This window comes from Amblyraja radiata, chromosome 1, assembly GCF_010909765.2.
Source record: "Amblyraja radiata isolate CabotCenter1 chromosome 1, sAmbRad1.1.pri, whole genome shotgun sequence".
Classification (NCBI taxonomy): domain Eukaryota; kingdom Metazoa; phylum Chordata; class Chondrichthyes; order Rajiformes; family Rajidae; genus Amblyraja; species Amblyraja radiata.
The window spans coordinates 110,012,476-110,036,641 of record NC_045956.1 but is presented as its reverse complement, the minus strand read 5'-3'; the positions used below and the strand labels follow the sequence as shown (position 1 = coordinate 110,036,641).

Here is a 24,166-nt window from a genome sequence, read left to right as displayed (position 1 = left end):
ATTTTCACTGCTATGCCGATGATACACAACTTTACCTATCCACAAAACCAAACACCTCCCTTCCCCCAGCTGCCCTCACCACCTGTCTTCAAGCTATCAGCAATTGGATGTCACTCGACCTTCTAAAACTCAATGGAAATAAAACAGAAATCATGCTAATTGGCTCAAAGTCCACACTCTCCAAAACCCACCCGTTCACCATTTCAGTTGATGGCTCACCCACACCCACCTCCTCCCATGTCAAAAGTCTCGGCGTCATTCTGGACAGTACACTTTCCATTGGCCCCCACATCAGCAGTATCACACGCTCTGCATACTTTCATCTCCGCAACATCTCCAGACTCCGCCCCTCCCTCTCCAAAGACAATACAAAAGTCCTCATCCACGCTCTGGTCACATCCCGCATCGATTACTGCAACACCCTCCTCACTTGCACCTACAATAAACTTCTTCATCGCCTCCAATGCATTCAGAACTCTGCAGCCCGGATCATCACCCGCACCAGATCATCAGACCACATCACACCCATCCTCACTCAGCTCCACTGGCTCCCTGTGCACCACCGGATTAACTACAAGATTTTACTGCTGACCTTCAAAGCCCTACACCACATTGCTCCCCAATACCTCTCTGACCTGCTGCTACCATACACTCCTTCCCGGTCACTTCGTTCCTCCTCAGCTGCAATTATAACTGTCCCCACATTTAGACTCAGCACCATGGGTGCCAGAGCCTTCAGCTGCTCTGCCCCACGTCTCTGGGACACTCTCCCACCTCCCATCCGTCACCTGGACACTATCGATCAATTCAAATCGCATCTCAAAACACACCTGTTTAGATTAGCATACCCGACATAACTTCCACCATGTTCACCCTGATTTTAATGACTTAAAATGTTTTGTGTATTTTTTTTTTTGTTTTTGTTTTTTTTGTTTTTTAATCAACTTGATTTTAATATTGATAAATGTATTGTGATTTTATGTCCTGTAAGGTGTCCTTGGGTGTCCAGAAAGGCGCCAGCAAATAAAATGCATTATTATTATTATTATTATTATTGCCTTCAAACACTTACGCAAGATCATAGTTCCTCCACCATCCTGCACCCCTCACACCTTCCCTGCATCCACAGCACTCTATCTTCATATTTATTGGAGACAAGCTTTTAAAATATTTTGATTCACATTCTGGATTTCTGTCATGGATTACTTGTCCTATGACACAGTTGCACTGCTGGTAGAGCAGGTGCCTCACAGGACCACACACCAGCTTCAAACCCGACCTCGACTGCTGTTTGTGTGGAGTTTGCATGTTCACCCTGTGACCATGTGGGCTTCCTCCAGGTGCTGCAGTTTCCTGCCACATCCCAAAGACGTGCGGATTTGTGGGTTCATTGGCCTCTGTAAATTGTCCCCAGTGTAGGGAATGGATGTGAAAGTGGGATAACATAAACAAGTGTGAACGAATGATCGATGGTCAGCGTTGATTTGGTGACCTGTTTCCATGCTGTTTCTTACATTATTAATTCAGGCATATACTAAACTGTATTATGGCAAACGGTATTTTGTATTATCCAATGTATCAGTAGATTAAATTAGATTTGTTTTTACTTGACAATATTTATATGTAACAAGCTCACTTTAATCCATCGACCTCCCTGCTGTTTCACTCCTAATGCAGGATATATCTGTGCTATTAATCTGTTTCTCAATAAACTCCCACCCATCTGTAACCTGCTGAACCAGCACAAATCTGAACAGATTATTCCCTTTTTTTCCTAGGAGTCGACGAAAAGACAAATGTTGAGCTGATTATCTTGATTGGCACCGGAGTGATTGCCATGTTCTTTTGGCTGCTTCTAATAATCATCATTCGAAAAATAAAGCGGGTAATAAAACAATCCCACCATTGTCCTGAGAGAGCTTGCACTGTCTGACAAATGAAAACTGACTGTTGCTCTCCCATGTCGGCGTTTTCTTTCTGTTTAAAGCAACGTGCACAAATTTTTCTTGCTCCCCATAATGCCGCTGCATGACTTAACGAAGGAATGACTAATGTGTTTGTTAATTGGAATTGTCATTCATGTAAAAGAAAAAAGCCTTATTGCCCATCCTGCATGTTCACAGGCCCGACAAACTGCATCACAGTGAAAGCTGAAGTCATCGCAAGCGAGGCGTGCATGTTCAGTTTGGCTCGTGTGTGTACGCTTTTGTTTGTTTGGCAACATTTATTTCTGGATCGTTGACTGCTCTGTGTCATTCTGTTGACACTAGGCGAGCGGATAAAGTAACTTTGAGTTGTTGTTCTTCTCCAGCGCAGTGTCGCGGAACTGAAAACAGGCTACTTATCAATCATCTTAGACCCCGATGAAGAATCCACGGATAAACAGTATGAACAGCTGTCGTATGATGCCAGCAAATGGGAGTTTCCAAGTGATAGACTTAAATTGGGTAAGATTCCCCACTCCTACTTTAATGTAATTTTTATTCCCTCTTTGGAATAAACTGTGCATACAAATTCATGCATTGAAAGACTAATGGGCCTGTCCCACTTAGGCGACATTTTAGGCGAGTGCAGGAGACTATGCAGTCGCCACATGCTAGCCACATGTTTGCTGGTCGTCTTTGGTGAGTCTCCTTCATGGTCGCATTCTGGGAATTAGTCGCAGCCTCAGTATGGTCGCCGCAAATTTTTCAACATGTTGAAAATGTTTCTGTGACCAAATATTGGTCGCCATGGAGATAATCGATACTCCTGTAGTGGTAGATGCAGTGGTAGTGAGGTCGCCATGTAGTTGGAGGTAGTCAAGGTAGTCGTAGGTGGTTTTAGTTAATCGCCTTTGCAAACTGGTCATTTTCATTGGCTCATTGGGGAAAAAAAACGTAAGCACCAGTTTTCAGAACCAAGGATAACCGACCGGTAATGTTAAATTTCCGCCGAACTTCACAGCTGTGTATCTCTGGCTTATTAAAAGTTGTCTGGCTTCTTAAAAGTTGTCTGTACTCCTTCTTCCCCCCTTCTTCCCCCTTGTCCCCCCCCCCTCTCCCTCCCCTCTTTTAAAGGACTTACTGTGCTAGCCGTCTTAATTACAGCACCAACCCTCTTGTTCATCGCGCTGTGTGACTGTATCACCTTGGCTTTGCACAGTGAATTTCAGACAGTGCTCCCTCTCGCTTGCCCTGCCCGCCCCCCCTTGTGTGCGTGTGCGTGTGCGTGTGCGTGTGCGTGCGTGCGTGTGTGCGCGCGCGTGCGTGTGTGTCCCCTAAGTGGGATAGGTCCAAAAGATACACATATTGTTACTTAGATGACCACTGCAATACACTATATTGTTAACATGATGCAGGGATAACATTTCAGGCTATCTTGTGTGGGCATTACAAATTATAATTGAGAAAGCTGTGAAGTACATGGTTGGAATAGAACAAGACAGTTTGCACGATGATTGTTTTCCTATTTACCAAAGGTAGTGATAACACTGCAAATACAGATTTGCTCAGATTTGATGATATGTTGCTGCAGTTGTGCTAAAACTGTAAGTTCAGTGTACAGCAACTCCATTAGAAAAACTGCATTTGGTTTGTCTTCAGTATATCCTCTTTATTTGGTGAGCAGAATTATCTGAAAACATTGTATTACATATCTTGTATAATTTTCATTCAAAGTCTCAAATGGACATTCATTGTCCACTGGCAATATCCTCCCAGACAGAGATCAGAAGAGGGAATTTGTTTAGAAATCTGGTGTCAGACCAATTTACATTCAGGACCATTTCAAAGTACTGAATTAATGATGACATTATAATTTTCATTCTTTAATCAGGAAAACCATTGGGTCGTGGAGCTTTTGGCAAAGTGGTTGAAGCAGCTGCGTTTAATATCGAAAAATCCTCAACATGCAAAACTGTTGCTGTTAAAATGTTGAAAGGTAATTGACAATGAGAAAGAATTCTTCCTGAAATATGGAATTTTAATGCCATTCTACCTCTAATGGTTGGTTTTTACAGCACGTTTAAAATGCTTACGTACTTAAGCCCCTGTCCCACTTACATGTCCTTGGCATGCTAATCACGTGACCTAGTCGTCGCGTTGAGGCGCGACAGTCCCGCGAGAGTCACGCGCATCATCATGCGCCCGCACAGCTGTTTGGAGCACGTGACGTCATTTGAAGATGGACACAAAATGCAGGAGTAACTCGGGGGACCGGCAGCATCTCTGGAGAGAAGCAATGGGTGATGTTTCGGGTCGAGACCCATCTTCAGTCTGAAAGAAAGGTCTTGACCCGAAACGTCATCCATTCCTTCTCTCCAGAGATGCTGCTGGTCCTGATGAGTTACTCTTGCATTTTGTGTCTATCTTCAATTTTCTTGGCCCCCCTCTGGGAGTAGGCGTGGGGGCGGATCCGGACCGCAATGGCCTTGAGCCCCAGGTTGAGTTTGACGATCGTTTGCCTGCTTCAGCTGCTGTTGGAGGTGAGACGCTGCACCACGCCAGAGTCTTGGGCCTGTCCCACTTTGGCCGTCAGTTACGCGACAGGCCGGTGGCGAGCGAAGATTTAGTTTGGTACAAAATCCCGGAGCGAAGCGCGATACCGCGCACAACTACATACCCCTCCGCGCTTCTCAGTGGGACCGGCCCCACGCAGCCACACGATGCCCGTGCGCCTCAACGCAACGATGAGGTCATGTAATTTGCGTGCCATGGACACATAAGTGGGACAGGGCCTTTACATTATATTACATTATAATATATCATTTTATTGTGTGAGTGGACTTGCTTTGGCTCCTCCTTTTGAACCCTGTGCACCATGGAAGCCCCTTTTGCTACACAAAGTCTTGCTGTGAGGGATTGGACCTACTTTATCTCACAACTCTCTCTGCTCATGATGATTGTCCAAGATATGCTCAATGTCATTTTTCATGGCTCACCACATAATCTAACCTGGTTGGTTTGAAGGACCGTGTTTCATGTTTTCCACCTTTCGATGGCCCTTTTCCTTATATTCCTTTTGCCTTTGAGCCTCTTCTGCTCCCACTTGGAAACAATGGCTTTGTAATGGAAAGGTGGTGACCTTCCATTAGAGAACCATTAATGGAATATCCTCTTCAATCTACATCCTGTAGACACTTACTCTACCCATCTGCCATTCAAAACTCCTTTCACCTGTATCCACTTACCATGTTCCAGGTTTTGTCCAACGTTTCTGTTCCAGCATTCACCCTCCTACTATTATCAGTCTGAAAAAAGGGTCCCAACCCACAACATTGCCTGTCCGTTCCCTCCACAGACGGCTGGACCCGTTGAGTTCCTCCAGAAAGTTGCGTTTTTGCTCAATTGTGAATATTTGCTGGAATAATCAAAAATGTTTGAAGGCTATTAATTTAAAATTAATATCTGTATTAGGATTTTTCTTGAAATAATACTGTTATTATTGCAAGTATTTGTGGGTATCTGATATATTGGTGTACAGCATTGTACAATAATGCACTGCATTCCATGTAGAAAACAAACATTGTATCTCGGCACAAGATAGCGTTAGTCTGAAAATGTTCTTCTTAGGGAGTTTCTCAGGATTGAGAATGTCTTGCTTCCACATCCAACTTGTCGGTCTCAGGTAGCTAATAGAGCCGATGTAGGAACCAGAGACTCTTTCACACAGAGGGCTGAGGTGCCTGACAGGTCCAAACACTGAGAGTAGAAAGGAACTGATTTTGGTGGTATTCATAAATAGCCACACTTCCTTATTCAAATACACTTGATGTATCATCACATATAAAAGCCAGTGCCTCCCACTATTGATGGATGCATATCTTTTGCAATGGCCTTGTCTGCAACAGGGAGGTGTGTTTTCACTTATCTGTCTGCTAAGGCAAAGAGTGGCAATAAAGAGTGATTTTTCTGGTTGACTGCCAGTTACTAGCGTAGTTCCGAATGGGTCAATGCTGGGGCCGCTACTCTTCATGTTGTATATTAATGACTTAGAAGAGGGGATTGAAGGCTTTGTGGCCAAGTTTGCAGATGATACAAACATAGGTGGCGGGACAAGTAGTGTAAAGAAAGCAGGGAATCTGCAGAAGGACCTGGACAGGTTGGGAGAGTGGGCAGAGAAGTGGCAGATTAAATATAGTGTAGCAAAGTGTGGAGTTATGCATTTTGGTAGTAGGAATAAAGGCGTAGACTATTTTCCTAATGGGGAGAGAATTCAGAAATTGGAGGTGCAAAGGGACTTGGGAGTGCTGGTGCAGGATTCCCAAAAAGTTAATTTGCAAGTCGAATCGGTAGTAAGGAAGGCAGATGCAATTTATTTCAAGAGGGCTAGAATACAAAAACAGGGATGTAATGTTGAGGCACTGGTCAGGCTGCATTTGGAGTATTGTGAGCAATTTTGGGCACCATATCTGAGGAAGGATGAGTGGGTTAACATATGATGAGCGTTTGATGACATTGGGCCTGTACTCGCCGGAATTTAGAAGGATGAGGGGTGACCTAATTGAAACTTACCGAATAGTGAAAGGCTTGGCTAGAGTGGATGTGGAGAGGAAGTTTCCACTAGTGGGAGAGTCTAGTACTAGAGGTCACAGCCTCAGAATTATAGGTCGTTCCTTTAGGAAGGAAATGAGGAAGAATTTCTTTAGTCAGAGGGCGGTGAATCTGTGGAATTCTTTGCCACAGATGGCTGTGGAGGCCGTCAATGGATATTTTTAAGGCAGAGATAGATAGATTCTTGATAAGTACGGATGTCAAGGGTTATGGGGAGAAGGCAGGACAATGGGGTTAGGAAGGAGAGATAGATCAGCCATGATTGAATGGTGGAGGAGACTTGATGGGCTGACTGACCTAATTCTGATCCTATCACTTATGACCTTATGACGTTATGCTATTTTCAGAAGGGGCAACGTCCAGTGATCATAGAGCATTGATGTCTGAATTGAAGATCCTCATTCACATTGGCCATCACCTCAATGTGGTGAACCTGCTGGGAGCCTGCACAAAAGTGGGAGGTGAGTCAGTCACTATCATCACCAGTAAACCACTTCAGAAAAGCAGCTTACTTGTTACACTTTCTGTCGTAAAATCAATAAAATAAGTACTTCAGAACAGAATCCAATCGACCTTGACTATGTTTATATCTTGTGTAATGTTGGTGGGTAAAAATCATCATGCTTATACATCTGAGGTAGTGATAGAACAATTGTTCATTTTTACACTTAGTTTAGTTTAGTTTATTGTCACTGTACCTCGGTAGATACAGTGAGAATTTTTTTGTCAGCGATACATAATTACAATCAAGCCATCCACAGTGTACAGATACTGGATAAAAGCTATAATATTTAATGGAAGATAAACTCTGATTAAAGATAGCCTGAAGGTCTGCAATGAGGTTGATGGTGGCTCAAGACTGCTCTCTAGTTGATGATCGGATGGTTCAGTTGTCTGATAACAGCTGCAGGAACACTTGCAGGAAGGTTAGGAAAATAATGCTGAACATAGAACAATGCATATTACTATTACTTTCAAAACAGCATTAGGTAGCCTGGTACAGGATTTGTCTCCTCCACCAAACCCATTCCTGTATCTGAAAACCTCAATGCTCCTTCACCTAGTCAGACATCATCTACTAATGCACTGCACACCATTTCCTATCTACGCACAGTTTTCTTCAAAATTATGCATTGACAGAAATGTGCCTCTGTATTGTGTATTACAGTATGTATTGTGTATTACAGTATGTATTGTGTATTACAGTATGTATTGTGTATTACAGTATGTATTGTGTATTACAGTATGTATTGTGTATTACAGTATGTATTGTGTATTACAGCATGTGTGCTCTACTGAACAGCGCGCACTTTTTTTGCTGCTTTAAATCGGCACTGTTACAGATATTAACGATGTAGATGGACACATTTAGACGCTGGAAAAAGGTATTATCAGAAGTGATACAAAACAGAAAACAGAAGAACTGTGCAGCGGATTAGGTAGCAGCGACATAGAGAGAAATAGTTGAAATGTTACGATCTATGACAATAAGGGATAAGTTAAATGTTTCAAATTAATTCTTGTTGCTGTAAGTAGCCTTTAATATTCCTCAAACTGGTATGAAATACTACTGTGTAGCAAGATTTGTGTTTTATTGCATTGATGCCATAGAATATTGTCCATTGAAAATTGTGCATTACTGTCCTATAATTCATACTATAAATCCCGCTGTTTTATCAACAGGTCCACTGATGGTGATTGTTGAATATTGCAAGCATGGTAACCTGTCAAATTATTTGAGAAGCAAGAGAAGTGATTATATTCCTTACAAGGTAGATCCATGTTGCTCCCTCTTACATTTGCTGCTCTATGAGCTTTCCTGGCGGAAATCAACTCACTTACTCACAAAAGTTCCTCAGTTCAATAGTAATTGAATGAAACACATATGCTTTGTCTTTCACCGCCTCAGAAATGCCCTTAATGGCTCACACTCCTGCTATCACATTTACAGTGCTGTAACGTAAAGAAGCAAAGTATAACATTTCAACAGGAGATAATGACCATTTTGTTGTCTAGAGATGTAGCCATGAAATCTTTTACACCTAGACACCTAAATGACAGCACAGAGTGCTATACCCTTACAGCATTTCACTGAATTATGTGTCAGCTTAGATTCAGTACTCAAGTCTCTAGAGCAGGGTGTAAACCCACTTCCTCTGATTCAGAGGTCTGAAGAAGGGTTTTGGCCCGAAACGTTGCATATTTCCTTCGCTCCATAGATGCTGCTGCACCCGCTGAGTTTCTCCAGCATTTTTGTCTACCTTCCTCTGATTCAGAGATGGGAATGTTACTTGCATCTTCTATTTGAACTGCAGAAATGATTTTTAATTCACCACTATGGTCTGAGTTAATAAGATTTACAAAAAAAATGGTGCAGCATCTGTCAGATAAATATAAAAATAGTAGAAATAATAAAGTCTGACAAATAATAAATGTCTGACAAAGGGACTGTGTACCTGAAATATCACCGCTGTTCTTTTCTCTCTCCATGAGTGTTGGTTGATTGACTGAACTTCCATTTTCTCTTTCATTTCAAGGAGTAAAATCTTATGTTTTATCTTACAGTAGGAAATAGAGGTGAAGAGAATTACTTTAGGATGATGGACTTGGAGCCTAAAACTCAACAAGTCATTATTCAACTTTATGGGACTTTGGTTAGATAGCATTTGGAATATTGTGTGCAGTTCTGGTCACCCCACTATAGGAAGGATATGGAGGCTTTGGAAAGGGTGCAGGTGGTTTACCAACATGATGTTTGGATAAGGGCGTATTATCTACAAAGAGAGTTTGAACAGGCTTGGATTGTTTTCTCTGAAATGCCCTGTTGAGGGGAAATCTGATAGAAGTATATAAAATTATGAAAGGCATAATTTCATAATTATGTTAAGTAGACACTAGGTGGGACACAACAAATACTAGAGGGCATAGATTTAGGGTGAGAGAGGCAAAGTTTAAAGGAGATGTGTAGGGCAGTTTTTCACACAGAGGGTGGTGAGTACCTGGAATGTGCTGTGGGATGTGGTGTTGGAGGCAAATACAATGGTGGCATTTAAGGGACTTTTGGATAGGCATTTCGAGATGCAGGGAAGGCAGGGATATGGATTACGTGCAGGCAGATAAGAGATGGTTTTGGAGTCATATTCAGTACGTGCTAGTGGGCTGAAGAGCCTGTTCATGTACTGTACTGTTCCATGGTCCATGTTCTAATAATAATAATAATAATAATATATTTTATTGTCATTGCACATAAGCGCAACGAGATTTGGTATGCAGCTTCCATCCGATGTCATAACATAAATAACTAATAAAATTTAGATTTAGATATCCCGAGAACATGGATTGTAAAAAGAACAGTAAAATAGTCAAAACAGACTAAAGTGCAGATGTGTCTGTGCGACGTGACCATCCGAGGGAGACAGTCCGGTAGGGTGGGGGGCACTCAGCAGGGCCGGTTCAGATCCGCTATAGCTCTGGGAATGAAGCTGTTCTGAGTCCTGAGTCTAAATCTATAATTATATTTGACCTTTGATTTAACTTCTGAGCTGGACATTGAATTTGAAATTCCTATTCTGGTGTTCCCATGCTGTGTCCCTCCCTTCCAAGATTTCTGCATACTTCCATTTCTTGCACACTTGCGTGTTCACAATTAATATTATTGTGTCAGGTGCCCAGGCCCCAAGTCCATTTACCTAAACTACTTCTCTTCGCCTCTGTTCCCCATGTTAAGATGATATAACACATCTTTTTGTAAAGAAAGCAAAATATCTGGAAAAATTCCACCAACCAGGCAACATCCATGGGAAGAGTGAGAGGCTTTGCTCATTTTTCAGGTTCAAAGTCTCTTTGTCAAACTTCCTGCCAGTGAACTGCCAGGGACACAGTGAACTGCAGGTGCTGGTTTACAAAAAAAGACACAAAGTGCTGGAGTACCTCATTGGGTCTCTGGAGAATACGTATAGGTAACAGTTTGTGCGAGGCATTTTTTCAGACCCATTGAGTTACTCTAGTATATTGTGTCTTTTCCTGCCTCTTTGGCCTGGCTTTACAGGTGCTATATAAGGTGCTATATAAATTCAGGCTATTAAAAGCCAATATATCATTTACTGATAAACAGGACAAAGCTGTGGAAATTTTGAAGAAATATATCATTTTTACTAACTGAACAAACTGTTAATTTTGAATTAAAACAACCCATTTGGCAGTGCCCCATTGAAAACAATGGGAGCAGAGTACAGCTGGAAAATGTTTCCACACAGGTTTGTGTTTTGTGCCCTTTTCTGAACCTCTTTTCTTTGGAATGAAAAACTTGGCAAAAATAATTTATTTGTGGCTGAGTCATAGTAAACAATGGAATTGAAATTGTCATTCGATGGGCAGAAAACAGTCCTCTCACACCACATAAAACTTGATTCCAGCTGCTGAAATTTACCGAAATTGCTATCAATAACGTCCCTTTGTGAGATTTCTCCGGATGGCAGGACAGTTGGATTTGGTCGGGATCCATTTAAATTCCCCATAAGTCAAGTCAAGAGAGTTTATTTTCATGTGTCTCAAATAGGACAATGAAATTCTTGCTTGCTGCAGCACGACAGAATATTTTAGGCATAAATACAGATCAGATCAGATCAGTGTGGCCATATACCATAGAATATATATATACACACATAAATACATTGATAAAGTGCAATAGGCTGTTATAATTCATAGTTTGTTTGAAGTTGTGTTTAATAGTCTGATGGCTGTGGGGAAGTAGCTATTCCTGAACCTGGATGTTGCAGATTTCAGGCTCCTGTACCTTCTACCTGATGGCAGCAGAGAGATGAGCGTGTGGCCAGGATGGTGTGGGTCCTTGATGATGCTGGCAGCCTTTTTGAGGCAGCGGCTGTGATAGATCCCCTCGATGATAGGGAGATCAGCACCGATGATGGACTGGGCAGTGTTTACAACTTTTTGCAGCCTTTTCCGCTCCTGGACGCTCAGGTTGCCGTACCAAGCCACGATTCAACCGGTCAGCATGCTCTCTAAAGTGCACCTGTAGCAGTTCAAGAGAGTCCTCCTTGACATACCGACTCTCCGTAATCTTCTCAGGAAGTAGAGGCGCTGATGTGCTTTCTTTATGATTGCATCAGTGTTCTGGGACCAGGAGAGATCTTCGTAAATATTCATGCCCAGGAACATGTCCTGTTATTCCTCCACATCAATGACTCTCATCCCCCACCTCCCTTTTAAACCCCCACCAAGCACACATACACACATGCGCGCACACGCGCGCACACACATACACACACCCACATACACACACACACACTTTATTAAATGAACAGAAGGCTGAGAAAAGTTCATAATTCCGCTGGGAACCCACCTAAAACAATGACAGCTTCCTAACAACCATCAGGCTATGAGAGACTATGAACTCCAACTAAACTCCAGATTATGAACTGCAGTGATTGCACTAGGGACCTCGGTCTTTATTTTTGTTTTTACACCATATATATATTTAATTTATTGAACTTTTTGTTGTTTATTATGGTATTAACTGAGTACTATGTTTACATACTTGTTGTGCTACTGCATGTAAGAATTTTATCGTTCCATTTATAACATTAAAAGTGTGATCAACATCAAGTCAAGAGTGTTTGACTTGAAGTTGATCACACTTTTAATGTTATATATAAGTTTCCAGTTCATAGTGTCCTTATATTGATCAAATAAGTAAATATAACAAGCAGTTTTGTTGTTCCCTAATTATAGCGTCAAGCAATGAGGTTAAAAGAGCTCAAGGAGAAGGAAGCTGATGAGATGGAGAGTGAGTTTAAAAGGCGCTTGGACAGCATTGCAAGTAGTGAGAGCTCAACCAGTTCTGGGTTTGAAGAAGACAAGTCGTTGAGTGATGCAGAAGAGGAGGAAGGTAAAATGTTGATACACTTCACTCTCACCTTCAACAGTTATCATTGGTGGGGAACTCACCAATTTTGATGGAGAAATCTAATGCATGAAAATGTTTTTATTCCACATATAATTGCTTCTTTTGGGTAGATCATTTGTAGAAAGGGCGTCCAACACTGGGGAAACAAATTGTAAGATAATAGGTAATAAAAGATGCAAGTATTTGTAGTTTGAAATGGGGGCATTGCCTTTGGCTCAACTCTCAATCTCATACTCTCTACTTCACTACAGTCGCAGATGACCTTCACAAGAACTATTTGACAATGGAGGACCTTATCTCCTACAGCTTCCAAACAGCCAGGGGAATGGAATTTCTGGCCTCACGGAAGGTACGAAACCATAAATTGCATTAATCTTTCAATTCTCCCAAAGATACATAGGTTTACAATAATGTAACATGATGAATTGTGCACAGTCTCTTTGAAAATATATTATTTTTGAACCACAAACACTGGCTTCTTTGAAGTAAACTGGAATAAATCTTGGCTTGGACAGCGAGTGAGAGTAAATTAAGGCACGTTGCTGATTAACTATAATCTGTCCAAAAACAATTATCCCATTCGGACTATTGTCAGGTACATTAGCTTCAATTAAAGGAGTTGTAATTCTTCCTAAGTCACTTCTACGAAAATCCTATGGATATTTTCCCAAGATCACAATGTATTGTCAGTGTATTGAATGTAAAGTGGTGTTGATCCGAGTGCTGCCTCTGGAGAGAAAGATATAAGCAAAAAATATACTAATCACTTTCTATTTTCTCTTTTCAGTGCATCCATAGGGATCTGGCTGCACGTAATGTACTCTTGTCAGAAAACAATGTGGTGAAGATATGTGATTTTGGTTTGGCTTGGGACATTTATAAGAACCCAGATTATGTTAGGAAAGGAGATGTGAGTATATGCAAATGAAATTGTTTTGATGTTGCTGGTCAGTAATCTGCAGTGAGTGAAAAATACTGCATATACAGAATCTAAGATTTAAAAAAAAGATCGGGTTGAAAATAGTCACCTATGCATTAAAGAGCTGGCCTGATTTAAATTCCATAGAAGAAATGTTTAATGAGTGAATGATCTCACCATTACCATATATGTGCTGAGAACTACAAATCATCCTGTTGTACACAGTAAGACAGTAACCAACACGGTCACCTCTATTTAAGAAGAGCTGCATGGAGAAGGCAGGGCATTATAGATTAGTGAAGAGAAGGCGGGGCATTATAGATTAGTGAGTCTAAAATCAATAGTAGACAGGTTACTGTAGAGTCTTCTGAGGGATATATATTTATTTGGATAGACCGGATCGGATTAGGGATAGTCAGCATGGTTTTATATGAGGAGATCATGAAATGAATCTGATGGAGTTTTTTGAAGAAGTAACCAAAAAGGTTGATGAGAACAAAGCGGTAGACATTGTCTATATGGACTACAGGGCATTTGATAAGGTTGCCATGGTAGGCTGCTCTGGAAGGTTAGATCGCATTAGATCCAGGAAGAGCTTGCTGACTGGATAAAGAATTGGTTCCATGGAAGGAAGTAGTGGTTTTTTGGAATGGAGGCCTGTGTCTAGTGGTGTGCCTCAGGGATCCATGCTGGGCCCATTGTTTTTTGTGGTTTGTATCAATGATTGGTGTAAGAAGGAACTGTAGATGCTGGTTCAAACCGAAGATAGACACAGAACGCTGGAGTAACTCAGCTGGACAGGCAGCATCTCTGGAGAGAAGTCATGGGTAACGTTTCGGGTCCTCTTCAGAGATGATGCCTGTCCTCCTGAATTATATCAACAATTGGGATGGGAATGTAGAAGGCATAATTAGTAAGTTTGCAGATGACAATAAAGTTTATGGTATTGTAGATACCAAAGATGGTTATCCACAGGTAGCTAGAGTGGTCAAGGAGGCTTTTGGTACATTGGCCTTCATTAGTCTGGGTAGTGAGTCTGGAAGTTGGGATGTTATGTTATAGTTGTACAAGGTGATGGTTAGGTCACATGTGGAGTATTGTGTTCAGTTTTGGTCATCCTTCTATCGGAAGAATGTTGCTAAGCTTGAAATAGTGCTGAGAAGATTTATAAGGAGGTTGCCGGGACTTGAGGGCCTGTGCTATAGGGAGAGATCAGGCAGGCTAGGACCTTTTTCCTTGGGATGCAGGAGGATGAGGGGTGATCTAAAAGAGGTATAGAAGATCATGAGGGGAATAGATAAGGTGAATGCGCAGTCTTTGACCCAGAGTAGGGGAATCAAGAACCAGAGGACAGAGGCTTAAGGTGAGAGGGGAAAGACTTAATAGAAACCTGGGGGACGATTTTTTTACACAAAGGGTGGTGCATATATGGAACGAGCTGCCAGAGGAGGCAGTTGAGGGAGGTCCTGTAACAATATTCAAAAGACATTTGGACAGGTACAAGGAAAGGAATAGTTTAGAAGGATTTGGGCCCAACGCAGGCAGGTGGGACAGTGTGGATGCAGTATCTTGGTTGACATGTGTAAGTTGGGCCGAAGGGCTTGTTTCCGTGCTGTGTGACTTTATGACTCTATATTTTAAGCCACCCAATGAAATATTTAGCTAAAAATATGTATTGGAAAATTAAAAGATTTTTTTCTTTTCTAGGTGCTGCTTCCTCTTAAATGGATGGCACCAGAAACCATCTTTGATAAGGTTTATACAACACAGAGTGATGTCTGGTCTTTTGGAATTTTAATGTGGGAAATATTCTCACTTGGTGAGTGTCTTCTGTTACCTTGGTAATGAATTGGACAGAAAATAGTTTGCAGCAAATTTGATAAAAGGAGGTGTGCATTTCCAGATAGCTAAAATATCTTCTTATTCTTTCTGATCGCTTCCTAGGTGCCTCTCCGTATCCTGGCGTTCAGATTGATGAAGAATTTTGTCAGCAACTGAAGGAAGGAACTCGAATGCGATGTCCTCAATATGCAACGACAGAAATGTAATTCACTTTCCATGTCATGTTTTTCTCTCTGGAATCTCAATGAGAGAAATATCGTGTTCTTCAAATATAATTGTCAAAAGTTCTTTGCAAACAGTTCATAACTCTCCCTACATGAGAATACTTCAAGGCTGTTTATTCTTTTTCATGCAGAAGGAAGTCATTCTGGCTAATGTTGTTTGAGGCTGCTCTTTGATTCTAGCTTTGCACATCCTTCCTTTGTTAACAACTTATGAATTCCAACACAACACATTGTTGCCCCAGTAAGCTGTTTTTCATGGTGATAATTTCCATGTTTTTATCAGACCACATTAAACACCTTGATCCTCCTCATGAAATTATGAAAACTAACTTACGTTTGAGAATGGACATAAAATGCTGGAGTAACTCAGCGGGACAGGCAGCATCTCTGGAGAGAAGAGATGGGTGACGTTTCGGGTCAAGACCCTTCTTCGGACTGATCTGAGGAAGGACATTCTTGCTAATGAGGGAGAACAGCGTAGGTTTACAAGGTTAATTCCCGGGATGGCGGACTGTCATATGCTGAGAGAATAGAGGTGCTGAGCTTGTACACTCTGGAGTTTAGAAGGATGAGAGGATATCTTATTGAAACATATAAGATTGTTAAGGGTTTGGACACGCTAGAGGCAGGAAACATGTTCCCGATGTTGGGGGAGTCCAGAACCAGGGGCCACAGTTTAAGAATAAGGGGTAAGCCATTTAGAACGGAGACAAGGAAACACTTTTTCTCACAGAGAGTTGTGAGTCTGTGGAATTCTCAGCCTCAGAGGGCAGTGGAGGTGGGTTATCTGGATACTTTCAAGAGAGAGCTAGATAGGGCTCTTAAAGATAGCGGAGTCATGGGATATGAGGAGAAGGCAGGAATGGGGTACTGATTGGGGATGATCAGCCATGATCACATTGAATGGTGGTGCTGGCTCGAAGGGCCGAATGGCCTACTCCTGCACCTATTGTCTATTGTCTATTGATCAATGCATTTGAGAATGTCCTTAATCTGAAACTTGATGTTAAACTCTGAATGCTAGTAGATTATGATACCAAATGATGTGGTATCATATTCTATGCCTGAAATTCTCTATCTGAAGATTCAATCTGAACCATAACATAACCAGCCTGATGCAAAATTTAGATCCTCATCCAAAAAGACAGCACTTATTCAGTAGTACACACAGGTATCAGCATTGCTTACATGAGCCAATGTGCTCTGATTAAAGTAGGAACACCAGTCTGAAATCTCAAATAGCTTTAGTTTTTAGTATATTGCCTTCTTTCTACATACACATACATACATATGCATAAGTGTGTTTAATACATATGATGTGAACAATCCTCTTCAAATTAATTACTTTGCATTTTATTTATTTAATCTTTGAATATGACAATTGTTCTATCTTGTCAGCTATCATACGATGTTGGATTGTTGGCGTGGAGACTACAAAATGAGGCCATTCTTTACTGAGTTAGTAGAACATCTCGGGAACTTGCTCCAGACAAATGTCCAACAAGTAAGCAAACTTTATTAAAATGTAAATATGTAACAAAGTGCTTTCAGTCAATTTTCTTGTGTTACAATGGAGCAGCTGAGTACCTGAATCATAAAGTTCTGTGATATTCCACATTGGAGTTTAATTTAGTTTAGTGTATTGTCACATTTACCCAGGTACAATGAAAAGCTTTTGTTATGTACTAACCAGTTAGCAGAAAGTCAATACACGATTACAATCGAGCCATTCACTGTATACAAATAAAGGGAATATCGTTTGGTGCAAGATAAAGTCCAGTGAAGTTTGATTAATGATAGTCCGAGGGTCTCCAATGAGGCAAATAATAACTCAGGACCTCTCTGTAGTTGTTGATAGAATGGTTCAGGTGCCTGATAACAGCTGGGAAGAAACTGTCCCTGAATATGTAGGTATGCGTTTTCACACTTCAATACGTATTGCCTGATGGGAGGTGCAGATGGAGTCAATGGAAGGGAGGTTGGTTTATGTGGTGGTCTGGGTTGCGTCCACAATTCATCAATGGGACTGGGGAAAAAATGGTCATGGTCTCTCAACCCTAGATACTCCTTGAATTTGCTGATGATAACCCTGGCTACATTAGCAAAATCAGGAGTATTGATGGTTTTGAACTGGGCAGTGAAAGAGGGAACGTCCATGAAGGTTTCCTTGTTCATTTGTGATAACATTGCTGGAAAACTTCTGAAAACTTCAGGGAAATTGCATTATTATAATATTTCCCTGGATTTTGCAGAGTTATGTCATATAGGTCAGGAAATGAGCAGAAGTATCCTGATCAGATATATCCGAGGACATTGCGGGAAATTAGAGAGGAAATTGTGAGAGCCCTGGTTGAAATGTACGAGTCGTCCTTAAATGCAGGAGAGGTGCCGGAAGACTGGAGGGTGGCAAATATTGTGCCTCTTTTCAAGAAGGGCTGCAGGGAAAATGCTGGGAACTATTGGCCAGTGAGCTTAACATCTGTAGTTGGAAAGTTACTAGAGAGTATTCTGAGGGATAGGTTATACAGGCATTTGGATGGGCAAGGGCTGATTAGGAATAGTCAGCATGGTTTTGTACGTGGGAGGTCGTGTCTCACAAATCTGATTGAATTTTTTGAAGAGGTGACCAAAAAGGTCGATGAGGGTAGAGCAGTAGATGTTGTGTACATGGATTTCAGTAAGATGTTCGAGAAGTAGGTAGGCTGCTCTGGAAGGTTAGATCGTATGGGATCCAAGGCGAGATAGCTGAATGGGTAGCAAATTGGCTTCATGGAAGGAAGTAGAGGGTGATGGTGGAAGGTTGCTTCACGGACTGGAGAACTGGGACTAGTGGTGTGCCTCAGGGTTTGGTGCTGGAGCCATTACTGTGTGTCATCTACATCAATGATTTGGATGAGAACACAAAGGGCAAGATTAGCAAGTTTGCTGATGATACAAAAGTTAATGGCTTTTGCAGATAGTGAAGATGGTTGTGAAAGATTGCAGCAGGATCTGGATCAATTGGTCAGGTGGGTGGAGGAATGGTTGATGGAATTTAATACAGAGAAGTGTGAGGTATTGCATTTTGGGATGTCGAACAAAGGCAGGACCTACACAGTGAATGGTAGACCTCTGGGTAGTGTTGTAGAGCAGAGTGACCTAAGAGTACAGGTGCATGGTTCCTTGAAGGTTGAGTCACAGGTAGATATGGTGGTCAAAAAGGCTTTTGTCACTTTGGCCTTCATCAGTCAGCGTATTGAGTATAGAAGTTGGGAGGTCATGTTGCAGTTGTATAAGACGTTGGTGAGACCGCATCTAGAATATTGTGATAAGTTCTGGGCACCATGTTATAGGAAAGATAATGTCAAGCTTGAAAGGGTTCAGAAAGGATTTATGAGGATGTTACCAGGACTAGAGTGTGAGCTTTCGGGAGAGGTTGAGTAGGCCGGGTCTCTATTCCATGGAGGAGGGATGATTTTATAGAGGTGTACAAAATCATGAGAGGAATAGATAGGGCAGATGCACAGAGTCTCTTGCCCAGAGTAGCCCAATCGAGGACCAGAGGGTAAGTTGAGGCAGAAAAGATTTAATAGGAATCCGAGGGATAACTTTTTCACACAAAGGGTGGTGTGTGTATGGGACAAGCTGCCAGAGGAGGTAGTTGAGGCTGGGACTATCCCATCATTTAAGAAACAGTTAGACAGGTACATGGATAGGACAGGTTTGGAGGGATATGGACCAGCGCAGGCAAGTGGGACTAGTGTAGTTGGGACATTGTTGGCCGGTGTGGGCAAATTGGGCCGAAGGGCCTGTTTCCATGCTGTATCAGTCTATGACACGATGACTAAGTAGCAACTTCTAAAACATCTATTTAATTGCATAAAAACAAAAAAATGAAATTTCAAGATACTAGAGATGCTTGAAATCTAAAATATAACCAGAAAATGCTGGCAATATTAATACTCAGTAAGCAGGGCATCTGTGGAAAAGGGAAACATAATTAATATTTCAGGTCTGAGACCCTGCATCAGTACTGGGTAAGACAAAGAGAATATGTTGTGAGGTAGTGATTATATGTCATGTAATTATATGTGCCCTGATCATCTGAGCCCACTGGTTGCATGTGTTGTAATCCCAACTGAGACCAAGCTTTAAACAAAGGTGTACATGTTGATGAGGTGGACTGGAAATGCCTTTGCATTTTCAGATCTGATGTTAGCTGGTGAGTTTCGCTTTGGTTTTTGGTTTTTGGTTTGTACAGATGGTCTTGTTAGAACAATATTGCTGGTTCATCTACTTTAGAGGACTATTATGAATCAAAAACGTTGCTAATTTTGTGATCCAAATTAAACTAATTTCATAACTGCATTTATATTTCCTTGACATGGGAACTGAATATTTGCCGCTAATCATTTTCAGGCCTGTGGATTTCTTAGACTAATAGCCATCCCCGACTCTAAATAACATAATGCTAAGCATATTTTCATATTTAAGTTTTGTGTGGTTCACAACTGCACAGGATTTTGATTTAAACAAGTGAAGGAGGTGCTAAATCAAATGAGAATCAAAGATATATTTAGCCCAACATGTAACATCTAAGTTTGGATCCAGGTGCCAGATAAACAATTCCATGTCAAATTGTGCTTTTTTAACCCTCTGGAAGCAGCAGATTAATAAACATGAAAATATTTTGCATTTTTTAGGATGGCAAGGATTACATTCCACTTAACATGTCATTGACTATCGAAGAAGATTCTGGGCTTTCTCTGCCAACTTCACCTACTTCCTGTACTGAGGAAGAGGAAGGATGCGATCCAAAATTCCATTATGACAACACAGCCGGAATACGGTAATTAATTTAATGGACATTCCACCATTCCTCAAGGAAGCGGAGGGGAACCAGAGTTGAATGCACAGGGTGGAATAGGAAGAAATATTGGTGAACCATCATCACATGTGACCATTGATCAAGAACAGAGTATCAGACTATTTTCATGCAGGAGTACGACAGTGAATTTGAATTTTTTTTAGTTTAGTTTAGGGATAGAGCGTGGAAGCCCCTTCGGCCTACCGAGTCCACACAGACCAGCGGTCCCCACACATTAACACATACTGGGAACAATTTTTATATTTATACCAAGCCAATTAACCGACAAACCTGTTCGTCATTGGAGTGTGGAGGAAACCGAAGATCTCAGAGAAACCAGCGCAGATCACGGGAAGAATGTACAAAACCCGTGCAGACAAGCACCTGTAGTCAAGAACTAACCCGGGTCTCTTCCCCCATAAGGTAGTAGCTCTAGTGCTACGCCACCATGTCATTAGAAAAATCCAAGAATGGATACATTTCAAACTATTAACAGTATTAGAAAGATAAAATTACATACCAGATGATAACTTGGTCACTGTGGAAATTGATAAGAAAATCATTAGGTGTTATAGCTACTGAAAAAATCTTTGATAATAAAAGTTTACAAAAGTTTTCAAAATGAATACTTTCAGAATAATGAATTTTTCAGAACATTTGATTTGATGCAGTTAGCTAAGAACATCGTGTAGAAAAACTTCAGTCACTGATATGGAGAAAATATCGGAAAAAAAGGATAATTCACAGACTTAGTTTGGATTGCATGAGAAATTAACCGTAATGAAAAAGGGACATTCTGCAGAAATATTGTTTTTGTTAATCTCATTGTTAAAAGAGGACCAAAAAAATAAACAAAGATTTCTGAAGCATATATTAAATATTAAAAGTTTTGCAAGTTGCCATTGTGAGTAACAAATCTTTTTGCTTTGGTTTCACTTGTGAGCATTCCAATACATACTAATATTCACAATTATACAAATATATTGGTATGAATCTCACATGATATTGGCAATTTGATGGATCAGTGTTTCTGTTGGATATCAAATTTCATAGTGACAGAACAGTGTGAAATTTGATGCCCATTAGTTTGTAAATTGCATGTAGTATCCAGATTTTTAAAAATCCTTTGAGAACTACATCTTATTGTGGTACTGGATTCCAGAATCACACTTTACATGAGTACATTTATGGAAGAATATTGGTACTATATCGAGAATTCCTAATTGCAATCTCTAAATACATTCTTTCCAGCCTTTTGGAGAATGATGTTTAATGCTAACATGGTATGCTTGTTTTGTTTTTATTCCTCAAGATATATTAATGGCAGCAAAAAACAAAGCAGACCTGCAAGTGTGAAGACATTTGAAGAAGAACCTGTGAAACAAGCAACCATCATTGTGCAAGAGGTCAGTATAGATGGTGTTACTTTTCCAAGTAGAATGAAGAGTAAGACGTAACTGAGTCTTACATGTAGCCATGCACAGTTCTCTGTGGATGTGCCAAAAAGTTCAGGACATCCATGCATGATTGTTCAAACCTGGATGCCCAACATTCCTGATGGAAGCCAGAATCAGAGCACAATCTTGCAGATGTTCTATCTACTGTTCAAACAACCTATGCTGGGTCAGATGGCACAGACAAATTGATTACATTGACCTCCATGAATGAGATAGATTATGAGAGATTAAGGATCACACTTTCTGAGATACTTTGAATATTTCAAATGGTTAAGATATTGTTTTAGACATTTTCTTCTATTTGTAAAAATTTCAATAGCTTGATTAGGATATTTTTGATTGTCAGAAATATTTAGAAATCTTTGAAGGGTTTTGACAGCTTCTCTAGCTGTCAAAGTTGGTTATCCTGGGTTTCAGCTGCATTGTGCACGGTGCTTGATTTGGCCCATCGAGTGTGACAGCACTTACAGTATTCACAGAAACTTCTGCTGCTCCTGGGATTTAGATACAATGGGTCTGTATTTTATCCACAGAACAGCAGAATGCTGTGGATACACAATTCAGGTCAATGCTTATGTTTTTTAAAATTATTTTTAAAGCAAAACCAGGTTAATGCAGCACTAAACAAACATATTGAACATTGAAATTACTAAAGTATAATAACTAACAATCTTAACACATTTCTGGAAGTGCAGTTAGCTCAAGGATTCCAGGAGTTCAAGGATAAGCTGCACCATCTTACCTGAACAACTTACATTCAGCAGAGTGGGTTGGAAAAGAATGCCTATGTTGATGCTATAAGGACACAACACTATAGATTGATTAGATCCAATTTTCAATGGATATAATAATAATGTTGTGAATGGTGTGGCTACAAAATTCAGGTCATCATTGATGTTTTTTTAATTATATTAAGATAAAGTAGAGATAAAGATGTGGAGGCTTTGGAGGGAGCAGAGGATATGCCTGGATTAGAGAGTTTCAGCTACAGGGAGAGGTTGTATAGACTTAGCTTGTTTTCTCTGGAACATCAGAGGTTGAGACGATAGAAGTACATAACATTATGAGAGCAATAGATAGAGTACACAGAATCTTTTTCCCTGGGTATAAATTCCCAATGCTAGATGGCATAAGGTGAGAAGGGGAAAGTTCAATGGAGATATAATGTGGGCCTGGTATGCATTGCCAGGGGTGGTGATGGATATGATAGTGATGTTTAAGCTTTAGATAGGCATATGGCAGTGCAGGGAATAGAGGGATATGGATTATTAAAGGGCCTGTCCCACCAGCATGCGATAGCATGCGCCTAGCGCGACCAAACGTGGTCGCTTGAGGCGTACGGCCTTGCGGGGCTGGTCCCACTTCGATCGGCGGAGGCATATGGAGGTGTGCGGGGCTGGTCCCGACATTGCGCGGGGCTCCAAAAATCTTGCACTGTTCGAAAATTCCGCGTGCCAACGGCCTGTCGGCCCGCAGGCGCATTGAGGGCGTACACAGCGTCTCGATGTCGTACGCAGCGTCTTGACGTCGTACGCAGCTTGATGGCATACGCCTAGCGCGTGACGTTGCGCGATGACTTCACCGCCCGGCGTGCCGTTGCGCGATCACGTCACCGCCCGATGCCGTGCGAAGTTCAAATTCAGTCGGTCCGCCTCCTGCCCAGCTGATTGAAGAGTTTGACGTAAATCACATCACGCGCGTACTTCCCGCATACTTAGCGCGTACTTACCGCGAACTTAGCGCAAACTCCGCTTCCGTTTGGTCGCGCTAGACGCATGCAATTGCATGCTGGTGGGACAGGCCCTTTACAGGCAGATGTGATCAGTTTAAATCAGCACAAACATTATGAGGCAAAGGGCGCATTCATGTGCTGTACTGTTCTATGTTTTTTGGTCTATGGTGATACCCGATTGGGATTTTGTACTGGAGATGTCAGTACAATTTTTTATCAACTCTCGAAATCAGAACACAGTTAATAGAAATTTATCTTAGGAATTATGCAATGAGTGAAGTAGAGTTCATGACAACTATGGTGTTTGCAGATATTATAAGAACATGTTTGGCAAGTTGGTTGGTTCTTCCTCATTCTAATCTATTTTAAGAAAAACTTCAGAAGAATGTGTTGCTTGTTTTTACTGAGATCTTTTCCTTAACTAGGATAATCAGACTGATAGTGGCATGATACTTGCATCAGAAGAACTTAAGACATTGGATTCCAGACAGAGTCAGTCATTGGCATTTAGGTAAGTTCAAGATTAGTGAATGTAATTGCTATTATAAGAAAATATATTCTTCAGGAAGGGAGAGGATACTTTGAAGAACTATTCTTCACATTTGCTGCTATAATTGTACATTTGGAAAGGAGACATAGTTTATATAGAGACTGCATAGACTGAAGAAGGTAGATACAAAATGCTGG

At 41.1% G+C, this 24,166-nt stretch overlaps 1 protein-coding gene across 3 annotated transcripts in view; it reads left to right on the top strand.

The window, feature by feature from the left end:
• Positions 1–24,166, top strand: part of kdr (kinase insert domain receptor) — an 85,808-nt gene that overhangs the window by 54,310 nt on the left and 7,332 nt on the right. For 2 of the 3 annotated variants that reach the window (XM_033028901.1, XM_033028888.1), the window contains 14 exons: positions 1,779–1,885; positions 2,312–2,447; positions 3,817–3,921; positions 6,881–6,994; positions 8,217–8,305; positions 12,285–12,441; positions 12,711–12,808; positions 13,247–13,369; positions 15,086–15,197; positions 15,323–15,422; positions 16,843–16,948; positions 20,127–20,272; positions 21,603–21,696; positions 23,905–23,990. In XM_033028901.1, the coding sequence (XP_032884792.1) occupies positions 1,779–1,885; positions 2,312–2,447; positions 3,817–3,921; positions 6,881–6,994; positions 8,217–8,305; positions 12,285–12,441; positions 12,711–12,808; positions 13,247–13,369; positions 15,086–15,197; positions 15,323–15,422; positions 16,843–16,948; positions 20,127–20,272; positions 21,603–21,696; positions 23,905–23,990 (1,573 nt within the window). The remainder of the gene's footprint in view (positions 1–1,778; positions 1,886–2,311; positions 2,448–3,816; positions 3,922–6,880; positions 6,995–8,216; positions 8,306–12,284; positions 12,442–12,710; positions 12,809–13,246; positions 13,370–15,085; positions 15,198–15,322; positions 15,423–16,842; positions 16,949–20,126; positions 20,273–21,602; positions 21,697–23,904; positions 23,991–24,166) is intronic. The other variant, XM_033028894.1, reaches the window with a different exon arrangement.